This window comes from Gobio gobio (assembly GCF_949357685.1).
Source record: "Gobio gobio genome assembly, chromosome: 6".
In the NCBI taxonomy this organism is placed as follows: Eukaryota; Metazoa; Chordata; class Actinopteri; order Cypriniformes; family Gobionidae; genus Gobio; species Gobio gobio.
Genome location: NC_137102.1, coordinates 58,937,854 through 58,953,555, shown reverse-complemented (window position 1 = coordinate 58,953,555; position 15,702 = coordinate 58,937,854). Strand labels below are relative to the sequence as shown.

The 15,702-nt window shown below is 37.4% G+C and overlaps 1 protein-coding gene across 1 annotated transcript; it reads left to right on the top strand.

Annotated features, from left to right (window-relative positions):
* Positions 1 to 10,429: 10,429 nt before the first annotated feature.
* Positions 10,430 to 15,271, top strand: jund (JunD proto-oncogene, AP-1 transcription factor subunit). The gene has a single exon (XM_079820361.1). It carries the CDS (start codon positions 11,450 to 11,452, stop codon positions 12,290 to 12,292), a length of 843 nt encoding a protein of 280 aa, XP_079676487.1. The 5' UTR covers positions 10,430 to 11,449; the 3' UTR covers positions 12,293 to 15,271.
* Positions 15,272 to 15,702: the final 431 nt, after the last annotated feature.

The following is a 15,702-nucleotide window of genomic DNA, read 5'->3' as shown; positions in this document are numbered from 1 at the left end:
TTTAGAAACACGCTAGCAATGTGTTAAATCATGTAATCCAAATACTAACACTTACTATTAGTGTGTTAATTCATGCTATAAACATGTTAGCAATGTTTTAAATCATGTTAACATGTTCAAATATGCTAGTAATTTGTTTATTCATGCAAGCAAAATGTTACATGCTACCAATGTGTTATGTTAACAAAATGTAAAAACATGCTAGTAATGTGTTAATTCATGTTCGAAATATGAAAACAACGGGCTAAATAATGCTAGCAACATGTTAAAAGCTATTATCAATGTGCTTGAATGCTAGCAAATTTGTTAATTCATGTTAGAAAACATGCTACTAATGTGTTAAATCATGTTTTCAAAATGTTAAAACATGTTATTTATGTGTTCATTCATGCTAGAAACATGTTTGCGATGTGGTAAATCTTGCTAGCAATGTTTTAAATCATGTCAACATGTTCAAATTTGTTAGTAATGTGCTAAGTCATGTTAGAAACATGCTAGCAATGTGTTAATTTATGTTATAAACACGCTACCAATGTGTTAAATCATGTAATCCAAATACTAATACATACTATTAGTGTTAATTTGTGCTATAAACATGTTAGCACATTTGTTAATTCATGCCAGAAACATGCTAGCAATGTTTTAAATCATGTTAACATGTTCAAATATGCTAGTAATTTGTTCATTCATGCAAGAAAAATGTTACAACATGCTGCCAATGTGTTAAATCATGTTAACAACATGCTAAAACGTGTTATTAATATGTTAATTCATGCTATCAGATTAACAATGTGTTAAATCATGTTAGCAACGTTCTTATTCATGTTAGAAACATGTTAGCAATGTGATAACGCATTAACATGATAAAACATGCTACCAATGTGTTAAATCATGTTAGCCAAATGCTAAGTGTTAATTCATGTTAGAAACATGTTAGCTATGTGTTAAATCTTGTTAGCAATGTTTTAAATCATGTTGACATGTTCAAATGTGCTAATTCATGTTAGAAAAAAGCTAGCAAGGGGGATAAATAATGCTAGCAACAGGCTAAAACATGTTAGCAATGTGTTTGAAAATGCTAACAACATGCTAAAGCAATGTGTTAATTCATGTTAGCAGATTAACAATGTGTTAAATAATGCTAGCAAAGTGCTTATTCGTGTTAGAAACATGTTAGCAATGTGATAAATAAAGCATTAACATGCTAAAACATGCTACCAATGTGTTAAATGTTAGCAACATACTAAAACATACAAGCAATGTGTTAATGTATGCTAGAAACATGCCTGTATAGTCTTCAAACTTAAAAAAAAAAAAAAAAAAAAATTCTTCTCAAGTTAACATCTCTAGTTAAGGCCCGTTCACACCAAGGATGATAACTATAAAGATAACGATAAAGTTCTAAAAATCGTTCTCAATATTAATAAATAGCAGGGTTCACACCACAGCTAACAATAACGATATAGAGAAACAATATCGTTGGAATCACTTTCAGAATGATTTGATCCAGCAGATGAACGATAAAAACATTGACAGCCAATCAGAATCCATCCTGCTGTAACGAGCTCGGGCATTTAAAACAGCAGACAAGCACGAGCTTATAATAAACAGAATCATATGCTAATATAGTTATCGTTCTTGGTATGAGCGGACCTTATCGGACTTGGTGTTAACATGTTCAAATATGTTAGTAATGTGCTAATTCATGTTAGAAACAAGCTAGCAATATGCTAAGTCATGTTAGAACATGCTAACAACATTCTACATAATGCTAGCAACATGCTTGTTAGAAACATGCTACCAATGTGTTAAATCATGTATTCGAAATACTAACACATCCTATTGTGTTCACTCATGCTATAAACATGTTATCAATGTGCTAAATCGTGTTAATAACATGTTAGCAATGTGTAAAACGTTAACATGCTAATTAATGCTAGAAACATGCTAGCAATGTTTTAAATCATGTTAAAACATACTAGTAATGTTTTAATTCATGTTAGAAACATGATAGCAATGGGCTAAATAATGCCAACATGTTAAAAGCTGTTATCAATGTGCTAGAATGCTAGCAAATTACTTAATTCATGTTAGAAAACATGTTAAACATGCTACCAATGTGTCAAATCATGTTAGCAAAATGCTAGAACATGTTATTAATGTGCTAATTCATGCTAGAAACATGTTAGCAATGTGCTAAATCTTACTAATAATGTGTTAACATGTTCACATGTGCTAGTAGCCTAATGCTAATTCATGTAAGAAAAATGCTAGCAAGGGGGCTAAATAATGCTAGCAACAGGCGAAAACATGTTAGCAATGTGTTAATTAATGCTAGAATATTAACAATGTGTTAATTCATGCTAGCAAACATGCTTATTCATGTTAGAAACATGTTAGCAATGTGATAATGCATTAACGTGCTAAAACATGCTACCAATGTGTTAAATATTAGCAACATACTAAAACATACAAGCAATGTGTTAATTAATGCTAGAAACATGCTAAAGCCTGTATAGTCTTCAAACTTTAAAACTATTTTTCGTTTTCTTCTCAAGTCAACATCTCTAGTTCAGGCCCGTTCACACCAAGGACGATAAAAGATATAGTTCTAAAAGTCATTCTAAATATTAATAAAGAGCAGAATTCACACCACAGCTAATAATAACAATATAGAGAAACAATATCGTTGGAATCTCTTTTAGAATGATTTGATCCAGCAGATGAACTAAAAACATTGATCGCCAATCAGAATCCATCCTGCTGTAACGAGCTTGGGCATTTAAAGCGGCAGACAAGCAGCTTATAATAATAAACATAATCATATGTTAAAATATTTAGCGTTCTTGGTGTGAGCAGACCTTTAGTCTTAACAAACCTTTTTATCTAGTTGAACATTAACATGCACTTTACATTGCTGTTAAATAAAGTTAGACATGAACAAAATGGCACTTATGTCTGCAAAATAATCATTGCCCTTTTGAATGATCTTTGCCTAAAACATAAATCAATATAACATGCATGGACCTGCTTTATTGTGGAGTGATTGGTGGTTAGGCATGTGTGCCAACGCCCATCACTGAGATCTGGTCCAAACCTGTTTGTTTTAGCCAGTCCCTGCATCTTTAAAAGAATAGCTTCCCATTGTGGTGTTTATCCTTAATCAGCAGTGTTGCTTCAGGCCCTGAGCTGATGTGCATTATGAAGACGTGGGGTGGAGACATATAGGCTGAGTCCGAAATCACACACTCTCTAGAGTAGGAACTTATTTTTGTATAAGTAATTACTTTACGACCACTAAAAACTGTCGCTTCACTGTCACTCACAAATCCTCTCCTGTGGGCTCATGGGATAGTAAAGTGTCCATCGTATGCGCACTTCAGAACCACGGCTGAAGTTTTTGCCCACTCTTATGTGTTCAGACATACTTTTGTCACATGCTGTTTTTCGCCTACTCATCCTGTAAGTTGAGAGGTGGGGCATCCATAGATCAGACTTGTTTGTTCCGCACATCCCACAGATGCTCGATTGGATTGAGATCTGGGGAATTTGGACTCAAACTCGTTGTTGTGCTCCTCAAACCATTCCTGAAGCATTTGTGCTTTGTGGCGGCGCATTATCTGCTGAAAGAGCCACAGCCACCAGAGAATACAACAATGCTTAGGTAGGTGGGACGTGTCAAAGTAACATCCACATGGATGGAGGATCCAAGGTTTCCCAGCAGAACATTGCCCAAAGCATCACTGCCTCCACCACCATGCCTTCTTCCCATAATGCACCTGGTGCCATGTGTTCCCCAGGTCAGCCACACACACACACCCGGCCATCCACGTGATCATCAGACCAGGCCGCCTTCTTCCATTGCTCCGTGGTCCAGTTCTGATGCTCACGTGCCACTGTTGGTGCTTTGGGCGGGGTCAGGGGTCAGGGGTCAGCATGGGCACTGGTCAGCGGCTGTGCCGCCCCATACACAACAAACTGAGATGCTCTGTGTATTCTGACCTTTCTATCAGAACCAGCATTAACTTCTTGAGCAGTTTGAGCTCCAGTAGCTCGTCTGTTTGATCGCCTCGGCCGCCCATGACCCTGTGGCCGGTTCTCCACAGGTCCTTCCTTGGAGCACTTTTTATAGAGACTGACCACTGCAGACCGGGAACACCCCACAAGAGCTGCAGTTTTCGAGATGCTCTGACCCAGTCGTCTAGCCGTCACAATTTGGCCCTCGTCAAACTCGCTCAAATCCTTACGCTTGTCCATTTTTCCTGCTTCTAACACATCAACTCTGAGGATGAAATGTTCACTTGCTGCCTAATATATCCCAACCATAAACAGAGATCATCAGTGTTATTCACTTGGTCATAGTGTTATGCCTGATCGTTGTATGAGAGATATACACTCACCCAAAGGATTATTAGGAACACCTGTTCAATTTCTCATTAATGCAATTATCTAATCAACCAATCACATGGCAGTTGCTTCAATGCATTTAGGGGTGTGGTCCTGCTCAAGACAATCTCCTGAACTCCAAACTGAATGTCAGAATGGGAAAGAAAGGTGATTTAAGCAATTTTGAGCGTGGCATGGTGGTTGGTGCCAGACGGGCCGGTCTGAGTGTTTCACAATCTGCTCAGTTACTGGGATTTTCACGCACAACCATTTCTAGAGTTTACAAAGAATGGTGTGAAAAGGGAAAAACATCCAGTATGCGGCAGTCCTGTGGGCGAAAATGCCCTGTTGATGCTAGAGGTCAGAGGAGAATGGGCCGACTGATTCAAGCTGATAGAAGAGCAACTTTGACTGAAATAACCACTCGTTACAACCGAGGTATGCAGCAAAGCATTTGTGAAGCCACAACACACACAACCTTGAGGCGGATGGGCTACAACAGCAGAAGACCCCACCGGGTACCACTCATCTCCACTACAAATAGGAAAAAGAGGCTACAATTTGCACAAGCTCACCAAAATTGGACAGTTGAAGACTGGAAAAATGTTGCCTGGTCTGATGAGTCTTGATTTCTGTTGAGACATTCAGATGGTAGAGTCAGAATTTGGCGTAAACAGAATGAGAACATGGATCCATCATGCCTTGTTACCACTGTGCAGGCTGGTGGTGGTGGTGTAATGGTGTGGGGGATGTTTTCTTGGCACACTTTAGGCCCCTTAGTGCCAATTGGGCATGGTTTAAATGCCACAGCCTACCTGAGCATTGTTTCTGACCATGTCCATCCCTTTATGAGCACCATGTCCCCATCCTCTGATGGCTACTTCCAGCAGGATAATGCACCGTCACAAAGCTCCAATCATTTCAAATTGGTTTCTTGAACATGACAATGAGTTCACTGAACTAAAATGGCCGCCACAGTCACCAGATCTCAACCCAATAGAGCATCTTTGGGATGTGGTGGAACGGGAGCTTCGTGCCCTGGATGTGCATCCCACAAATCTCCATCAACTGCAAGATGCTCTCCTATCAATATGGGCCAACATTTCTAAAGAATGCTTTCAGCACCTTGTTGAATCAATGCCACGTAGAATTAAGGCAGTTCTGAAGACGGGGTCAAACACAGTATTAGTGTGTGTTCCTAATAATCCTTTAGGTGAGTGTATGTGTGTGTACAGTAAAATGATATATTTTTGACTAAACTTAATAAAGGCTTTCTGTGTGCATAACTATCTATTGTACTCTCTTATTTTTCCTCCTCCTCTGCTGGGAAAAATCGCTCTCTCTTGTTCTTCTTCCACCCACTCGCGCTGCATCCGCCGCAGCTCTGCACATCCTCACCCCCGCTTCATTCACCTGCCTCTGCGTCAGACCCCATGTCAGTGTTGCCATGGCAACGGGTGATGATGCTGCTTCTATTCTCTGATGCAGACGTCTACGGACGTCATCACCTCCCATTCAGATTTTTCCGCATGTATTCTCTCCCGTTCTCAGACTCGCAGTCTGCAGTGTTATTTATAGAAATCCTACGGCTCGCCAAAGCGGCTAATTCAATTCATGAATGCAATTTGACTTCAAAGCATCATCACATCCCCCAAGATTATGATTTCTAAATAAAGTTGTCATGTTCTCCTCTCTTCATTAACTGATATTTGTACAGTGACAATAACAACAGACAGAGCTATGCAACAATGTTTTGTTGCAACTGTTCATATTTTGCAAACATTTTGCAGTAACGCATATAAAATAAGCTCATGTGGGAAATAAAATAAATATATTTGACTGCAACAAGCTTGCTACCAAATACACTGCAAGTTAAGCAACACACATTTAGATCACACAACCAAGACTTTAAATGCATTTAAAAGCACATTATGTGGAGTATCGTCTTTCATAAGTATGCATTGAACAATATATCTATGCCATAAACATTCAAATATTCTTCATGTTGCTAATATATTATAATATCTTCATCAGTGTTGGGGAAAGTAACTTTGAAAAGTAATGCATTACAATATTGCGTTACTCCCTTAAAAAGTAACTAATTGAGCTACTTAGTTACTTTTTAAGAAAAAGTTACATTACTTTTGCATTATTTTTTGCGTTACTTTTTCTCACCTGGGCTGGGCTTGCTTTTAGTTTTTTTTATATAACAAAAAAGTTCTATTTTTGAGCAAATGTAAAGACCTCTTCATACCAAAATTGAAATAATAAGCCTCAGGCTGAGCTCTGCTGCCATTCTGGATAATGGAAGAATAGGACGCAGGAGAAAAAAGTTTAACCCATTAAAACATAAAATCTAGTAATATTTGCTCATGGTTTACCTGAATCATCAAAGGTCAGCAGCAAGACATTGGTCAATAAAGGTAGATTAAATGCATACAAATATTTGTTTTATTTAACATTTAATAATTGGAGGTTTGCATAGTACTCTAATTTTGCATTTGACTGATTTTATTCATTTTGAGGAGAACAGAATCTTTATTGTGCAAGTGAGTAGGGCTGGGCGATATGGCTGAAAACTATATCACGATATAAGTGTTTCAAATCGGTCAATATCGATAATTATTGATATTTTTATGACCCATTTAAAATAAGGACCAGGAGAAAAATATATTACATTTAAACATTTTAATTTTAAACGTAACCATCCTCTGATTATAATCCCCTCAGTTATAAAGGCAGAAATATCAACACAACCATGAAAATACTCAAATAATTAAAATGTAAACATAAGAATCACAATGAACACTAAGGTGCAGTGCCTCCGTTATTTCTTTGTACCGTTTTAGATGCTTTGTCATAATTTGTGATTACCCCCTTGAATCCAACACGAGACAACAACGATATGGTGCAACCAAACCTGATACTGTTACATGATTGGCTGTTAGCGTGTCACTCCCTGCGTTGCTTGGTTACCAGAGAGCGAGTGCCTTTGTTCATGCAACCAAACTTGCTTCGCAACCTCTGGTTTCTTCCGCCGAAAAAATAAATAAATGATAGAGCGTTTTATCGAACGCATTTTTTATTGATATCTTTTACGTGTCTATCGCGATACATATCGTTTTCGTTTTATCACCCAGCCCTACAAGTGAGGTTAGTAAATAAATGCTCACATTTAGTCTAGAACTACAATAACATGTTTACACACAACTTTTCTCAACATGGGGACAGGAGAGCTGTCAGTCAAATAAAGGTGAAAACTGCCAATCGTAAATGTTGATTAAATAGCTAATGACATCAACTGGACATTTCGTCACCTTTGTTTCCTGGTATGTGATTGGTTGAAGCCTTTTCTGTCGCTGCGAGAGTTAAAAAAAAGCGACATAGAAGCGGAAAAAATAAACGTTGTTTTTTCGCCGCAGCATATCCGCGTTCGGTGTGGAAGCACTCATTACACAAACAGCTGATCAAAAAATAAAACCGTCGCACAAATTAATCGCGCGTAAAAATCACATCCAGTGTGAAAGGACCTTTACAAGTAACTTGAGTTATGTAATCGGATTACTTTTTCAAGTAACGCATTACGGCATTTCTCACGAGATTACAACTGTAGTTGTGTTTGCCCACTGTAGGCTACAGCGATGATAACATTAATCTTTTGATTTAAAACTCGTTGATTTTTTTTTTAAACCTTGAGTCCGCGACTATGGAAAGTGAATGTGTTTCCGTCAGTACGACTGTGGCACTGAAATGTTTACATTGTGACTAAACTGGAAACACACCAGCTCCGGATTGAGCCGTTCCTGAAGTGTGTGTTTGTCGCGTCAGATCTCTCCCACGTACAATTAAAGTAAGAGCGGAACCGGACATGATAAAGTTTTAGCTCCTGTACAAGATTAGCTTACTCCCCTTCAGACTCTGTTCTTTAAGACTGGGTGCACCCAAAACCTTCTTTTCGGTCTTTTAAAGAAAATGAGAAGCTTTCGTCGGGAATGTTTTGTAATGTTGGAGCTCTGAAACGTCACAGACGTCGCAAATTCGTGTCACGGCTGATGTGAATGGTTTTGACGCAAACTATTCACGAAAAATTACGCTTAGTTTTTTCGTTTCGCGTCCGGTGTGAAAGGGCCTTAATGCGTTACCCCCAACACTGATCTTCATTTGTCACATGACTTATGAACTACTGAAGTGCAAAATATATAGGCTACACTCAGTACCGTCGCAAGGGCTGTGCCAAGTGTGCGACCGCACAGGGCCTCGCGCAAAAGTAAAGACGACAGCTGACTTGATGATGTAAAGCCAATAGTTAAAGTTCATGTTTTTGTCCTTCAAAATACTATAATAGTAAAAAAAAAAAAAAAAACGACATAGCTAAAAGGTGTGTATAGTGATGACTATATATAGTGATATAGTGACACCTATACATAGGTGTGTATAGTGACCTATTTCTCTGTGCGAATCTAATGTTAGCTTCACTTCCTGTCTCCAGAGATCCCGTCATCTGATCGATTTTCGAAGGCAGCATTTATGTATCCTTCGCTGCATTTGATATCCCACAATCCTGTGCTTTCCATTCTGTGACATTTGAGCTAGGGGAAAAAGATGGCGTCCGAGAGTTGCGTTTGCTGGTCAGTTTGTGTGTAAATGTCATTTTTGACCAACATTTTCCACTTCTGATGTCTTTTCTAGTGAGAAATTACTAATGTAGTAATCGAATATGTGTTTAGTTCTCACCAAAGTTCGCTCTATTTTGCTGTCGATCATTAAACGGTTACACTGACTAAGAAAGAAGTCTGTCCGAAATTAGTTTCGTTAGGTGCCTTCATGCACAAACTCTGCCTTACACTCCATTGTCTGATAAAGCAGAGAGGCAACGAGTCAGCTGACTAGGTTTTCGGACGCAGCAATGATGTTTCAAAAGTATAGCACGTGTATATTATCCAATATTCTTTTAGGTCGGACAATAAAAATATAAATGCTTATAAAGTGCATAATGCCAAGAGAGATGAAAGTCTGCATGTGCACTTGTAAAATGTAAAATGAAAATTACAGAAAATGTAAAATTACAGAAAATGTAACGCTGAAAGTTTCACGATTTATGCATTTCAATAAATAATAAAATTATATAAAATTGTATAATTCTTACATATTATGTATTAAAAACTTGAAATTAGTAAAACAAACTAGAGCGTAATTACTCTCGCATTTAAATATTTTATTTAAAAAAAAAATAATTTATGAATACGAATCACAAACTAAATGGTTCATCGGACAATGAATGAATATAAATGCTTATAATTTGCATAATGCCAAGAGAGATGAAAGTCTGCATGTGCACTCGTAAAATTTATATATAAAATGAAAATTACAGAAAATGTAACGCTTAAAGTTTCACGATTTATGCATTTCAATTAATAATAAAATTATATAAAATTGAATAATCCTTACATATTATGAATTCAACTTTAAATGAGTAAAACAAACTAGAGCTTAATAAAACTTAATAAAAAAAATTACATTTATGAATCCAAATCACAAACTAAATGGTTCATTCGCTCGCTCCATTATACAAAACGTTATAAGCTATATATATTTTTAATATGTAAGGATTGTTCTGTTAATATTGAAATTCATAAATCTTTAATCTTTAAGTTTTTTGAGTGTGGCTGTGCATATCCATTTAAAGTGTATATTATGCTCCACAAGTCTGAGGGGAAACTGGAACACAAACCATGCAAATAAATAAAGTTAAGATTTGGGATTAATAAAAATAAAAAATTATGAATACGAATCACAAACTAAATGGTTCATCGGACAATAAAACAATAAATGCTTATAAATTGCATAATGCCAAGAGAGATGAAAGTCTGCATGTGCACTCGTGAAATGTAAATGTAAAATGAAAATTACAGAAAATGTAAAGTTTCACGATTTATGCATTTCAATTAATAATAAAATTATATAAAATTAAATAATCCTTACATATTATGTATTAAAAACTTGAAATGAGTAAAACAAACTAGAGCGTAATAAAACTCACATTTAAACATTTTATTTAAAAAAAATTGCATTTATGAATACGAATCACAAACTAAATGGTTCATCAGACAATAAAACTATAAATGCTTATAATTTGCATAATACCAAGAGAGATGAAACTCGTAAAATTTAAATGTAAAATGAAAATTAGAGAAAATGTAACGCTTAAAGTTTGACGATTTATGCATTTCAATGAATAATAAAATTATATAAAATTGAATAATCCTAACATATTATGAATTCAACTTTAAATGAGTAAAACTAAAGCTTAATAAAACTTGCATTTAAATATATAAAAAAATACATTTATGAATCCAAATCACTAACTAAATGGTTAATTCGCTTGCTACATTAAGATTTATACAAAACGTTATAAGCTATATATATATGTTAATATTGAAATTCATAAATCTTTAACCTCTAAAAAGTTTTTTGTGTGGCTGTGCATATCCATTTAAAGTGTATATTATGCTCCACAAGTCTGAGGGGAAACTGGGAGACAAACCATGCAAATAAATAAAGTTAAGACTTGAGATTCATAAAACGAACACGAGATATCCACGACTCCATTTCCAATCCTGTCCACACGAGTGTGGGTTATTCCACCAGATAAAAAAGCGAGAGTGGAACACTTGATCAAGCGCCCAAAGACTTTCAACATGTTCAAAAATAAGGGAACATTTTCTGCCAGGCAGCCTCGTTTCTTTCCCCACCCTCGCGCGCTCTCTACGTTCTATGACATCAACCCACAATGCACCGCACTGTTTGCCGTTTACTCGCCGTCGCCATGGCGACAGCGGCGAGCGCAGCCCCTTATGCAAATGAGACCGGAAGAAAACGTCATCTTTGGCCAATCTGAGCGGTCTAAAGTGACATAATGGAATTTTTAGGGATAGAAAACTTGCAAATGCGCACTGACGCCCATAGAGAACACATCACGACGGGAGAAACAACAAAATAAACGTTCGAGGAAATACTTTTAACGGCTAAATGAGTCGTTTGGACACCCTTCACTGGGTGTAGGATGGGAACAAGCCTTTACCCAGACGAGGATATCCGAGGAATATCAAGCATTATGATGAAGAAAGACATGAGTTTGAACCTGGACGACCAGAACAGCTCCAACCTCAAGCCCGATCTGAGAGATGCGGAGGGGATTCTTAATTCCCCCGACCTGGGGCTCCTCAAGCTGGCTTCGCCAGAGCTGGAGAGGCTGATTATTCAGTCCAACGGGATGGTGACCACCACGCCGACCTCCCAGTTCGTCTACCCGAAGTCGGTGAGCGACGAGCAGGAGTTCGCGGAGGGATTCGTCAAAGCCCTGGAGGACCTTCACAAGCAGAACCAGCTCAACGGTGGCCCGTGCGTTCCGCCGACGCTCAATAACAGGCACACCACCGGCTCTACCCTCGCCTTGCCCACGGACCTTCCCGTGTACACGAACTTGAGCGCGTACGGAAGTACGACGGTGAACTATTCCACGGACACCATTCCGTTCCCACCGCCGCCGCCCGCGCACCCGATGGCCGCCCAACCGCCGCCGAAGGACGAGCCGCAGACCGTCCCGGACATGCAGAGCTTCGGCGACAGTCCGCCGCTCTCCCCGATCGACATGGACACGCAGGAGCGCATCAAGGCCGAGAGGAAGAAGCTCCGCAACCGGATCGCCGCCTCCAAATGCCGCAAGAGGAAACTGGAGCGGATATCCCGGTTGGAAGACAAAGTGAAGACTCTGAAGAGCCAGAACACGGAGCTCGCGTCCACGGCGAGCGTGTTGAGAGAGCAAGTGGCGCAGTTAAAGCAGAGAGTGATGAACCACGTCAATAACGGCTGTCAGCTGCTGCCGAATCAAGTTCAGGCGTATTAGAGGACACTCGACTTTATATATCAGTGTTTGGGTGGTTGACGGAAGGACAAAAAAACATGGTTGGTTTGGTTAACCCGCACGAGAGGTCGTGCTACGTTGTATCCACAATAAAAGCACGACCTTAAGTGCCTTTTATAAAAGAAACAAACCCACGGTTGGTCATAAAATAGTACGGAGAAACATTTCGCAACGCGTCGCCGTCGTCATGCGCGCAGGGATACAGCGAACGTTGTTTCGCGTAGGTATCACATTAGAGTGAGTGATCAATCTTCACCCGGGACTGGTTATATTTGTCATGTTTAACGTTTTTCCTAAAAAGTCACTGGAAAGTTCGCTCCAGGTGTTGTTTGGCAGCACGAGACGCTCGATCTGGAGCTATTTTCGTTGCTTTTATTACAGTAATGGAAATTATAAAGCCATCATTCCGCCAAAAGATATAGTCCCTGACCTGACAGAACGCTGCGATATGTGATATGGCGAACGCGATTGATCAATCATCCAGGACCAGAACTATACCTTTTTTATTTTATATATATATATTTGATTGGACAAACTGCGTTCCTAAAGTTTTCCTGTCTGCTGTCAGTCTGTGCGTTGCTTGGCAACACGATCGTGTTTTGGTTTCTTTTGGAACTAATTTCGGTGGTTTGATATTTTATTAAATCATTATAATAATTGCCGTCATTCCGATTAAAAAAAATACAGTCCCAGACTTGACTGAATGTTGCTATGCAACTAAAGTAAAGTTTCTGATATGCTAAGTGGTGTTTTGTATGGAGGCTTGTTTCCGCCATGAGGTAATAGCGACTTTTTATTTCACAATTATCTCTGCAATTCTGACTTTTTTTCTTGCAATTGTAAGTTTATATGTCACAATTCTGACTTCTTTCTCGAAATTCTGACTTTTTTATTGCAATTGTATGTTTACAATTAAGAATTCTGACTTTTTTAGAAAATGTAAGTTTATATTTTGTAATTATGACTATTTTTCTCATAGTTAAGTAGTTCTTATTTTTTCGCAATTACATGTTTATATCACAATTCTGACTTTTTTTTCTAGCAATTGTAAGTTTGTTTTGTAATTATGATTTTTTTTCATAATTATGTATGATTAATTTTCTCATAATTACGTGTTTATCTCTAGCAATTCTTACTTTTTTCCTCCTAATTACGTGTTTATATCTCACAATAATTTTTTTTCATGCAATTCTGACTATTTTTCTCGTAGTTATGAGTTTTTATCTCACAATTCTGACTTCTCGCAATTTTGTGTATATATCTCACGTTTATTTTTCTCGCAATTACGAGTTTAAATCTCACAATTGACTTTTTTCTCGCAATTCTTACTTTTTCTTGCAATTGTAAGTTAATATTTCACAATTCTGACTTTTTTTTGTAAATGCAAGTTTATATTTTGTAATTATGACTATTGTTCTTGCAATTGCGAGTTTATATCTCGCAATAAAAAAAATTCTTGCAATTCTGACTATTTTTCTCGTAGTTACGAGTTTTTATCTTGCGATTCTGACTATTTTCCGCAATTACGTGTTTATAACAAAAATGCAAATTTAGATCTTGCAATTCTGTCATTTTTTCCCGCAGTTGCGAGTTTATATCTTTCAATTCTGACTTTTCTTGCAATTATGTGTTTCTCGCAATAAAAATTATTTTTTTACAATTCGGACTTTACCTTGCAATTGAGCTTATATTGCAACTCTGACTATTTGATCTCGCAATTACGAGTTTATATCTCACAATTCTGACCATTTTTCTCGCAATTACGAGTTTGAGGAAAAAATTCAGAATTGTGAGATAAAAAGTCGCGAGTTTATATTTTTTCACTTTTTTCTTGCAATTATATTTATCTCGCAATTATATATATCTCGCAATTATGAGTTTATATCTCACAATTCTGAGGAAAAAAGTCTGAATAGTGAGATAAAAAGTCGCGAGTTTATATTTTTTCACTTTTTTCTTGCAATTATATTTATCTTGCAATTATATTTATCTCGCAATTCAATTTTTCTTGCAATTATGAGTTTATATCTCACAATTCTGAGGAAAAAAGTCTGAATAGTGAGATAAAAAGTCGCAATTACCCTTTTTATTTGTTATTCAGCGGCAGAAACAAGCTTCCGTGGTTTTGTCTCATCGCTGTTCGTTTATCTTGTATTTTAGCACTACTGGAACGCTGCATTGACCAATCATGTTTTATATTCTGTACATATTTTTTAACTATAAATATATTTAGGCCTATACAACAGTTAGTTCTGGTACACTAAATGGGTTACACTAGCAGTCTAGTATTTATAAGAGCACTGAATTCATTTCACTTGCACTGTATCACTGATCCCGATGACTTCTTCTGGAAACATTTTCTTTGGCAGAGCAACAACAAACAAAATGACTGGCCATATCCGAAATGTCAGATACTCGATATGAAAGGCAAGATCACATCGAACCCTGTATTAAAACAGCAGCCTGAGAGGATAATGATTTCTGAGCTGCTGTCAACTACCCATTTACTGATGCATAAAGCTCACAAACTGATCTCACCCTTCCAGTGACCTTTCATTCTTTGTTGGACTGTTGAAGTGGACACTACAGGTGCTGATGTATAATATGTTTACAATATTCTGTAGCAAAATGGACTCACGAAAGCAATTATGCTACATAATTTGATCTCATGGGAGAAGATCGAAGCAGCTGTATTTCTGCATGCTTGAGACAAGCTCAAAACGAGTGCAACCAAACCCAACAAAGATGTCATGCATGTAGGCCTTATCTGACGAGCTCTTATTAATCAACGACTGTATCTCTTTTATACACAACTACTCACGCAATGTCTTATTTTATGCTCTTTTGGATTTACGCGTGTCGTGCTGTAAATGTAAACTTTCCACATGTCCTGTACTGCCTTCATACGTTCCTCCTTGTGTGATGAAGTGTACATTAATGTCATTAAACCTGTTCAATTCACTTGTTAAATGATGGATTTGTGGCATCTTTACACCCCTCCGGTCATCTGTTCATGCATAATATAGATCTAGTCGTCTTTGAACCGTCTCATCAGTTTAGACGTATGAAACTGCGTCCTCTAGTGCTCGCGGCATGGTGAAACAACTACGAAATAGTAAAAATCAAGTGCACTAAATAGTAAATGCATGCTATAAGAAGAGTCGCCTTATGTGCATTTTCATTATAAAGTACTTGTATTTTAACATCCCATACTGATGATAAATCAAGTAGGTCTAAAGCTGATGTCCACGTCCATGTGTATACAGTGTTGGGTAAGTTATTTAATTTAAAAAGTAATTAACTGTGTAATTACACCGATCAGGCATAACATTATGACCAAGTGAATAACACTGATCTCTGTTAGTGGGTGGGATATATTAGGCAGCAAGTGA

What these genes read in the sequence shown, in the direction of transcription:
- jund (XM_079820361.1), top strand. Translation starts at nt 11,450, where the DNA reads ATGGGAACAAGCCTTTACCCAGACGAGGATATCCGAGGAATATCAAGC.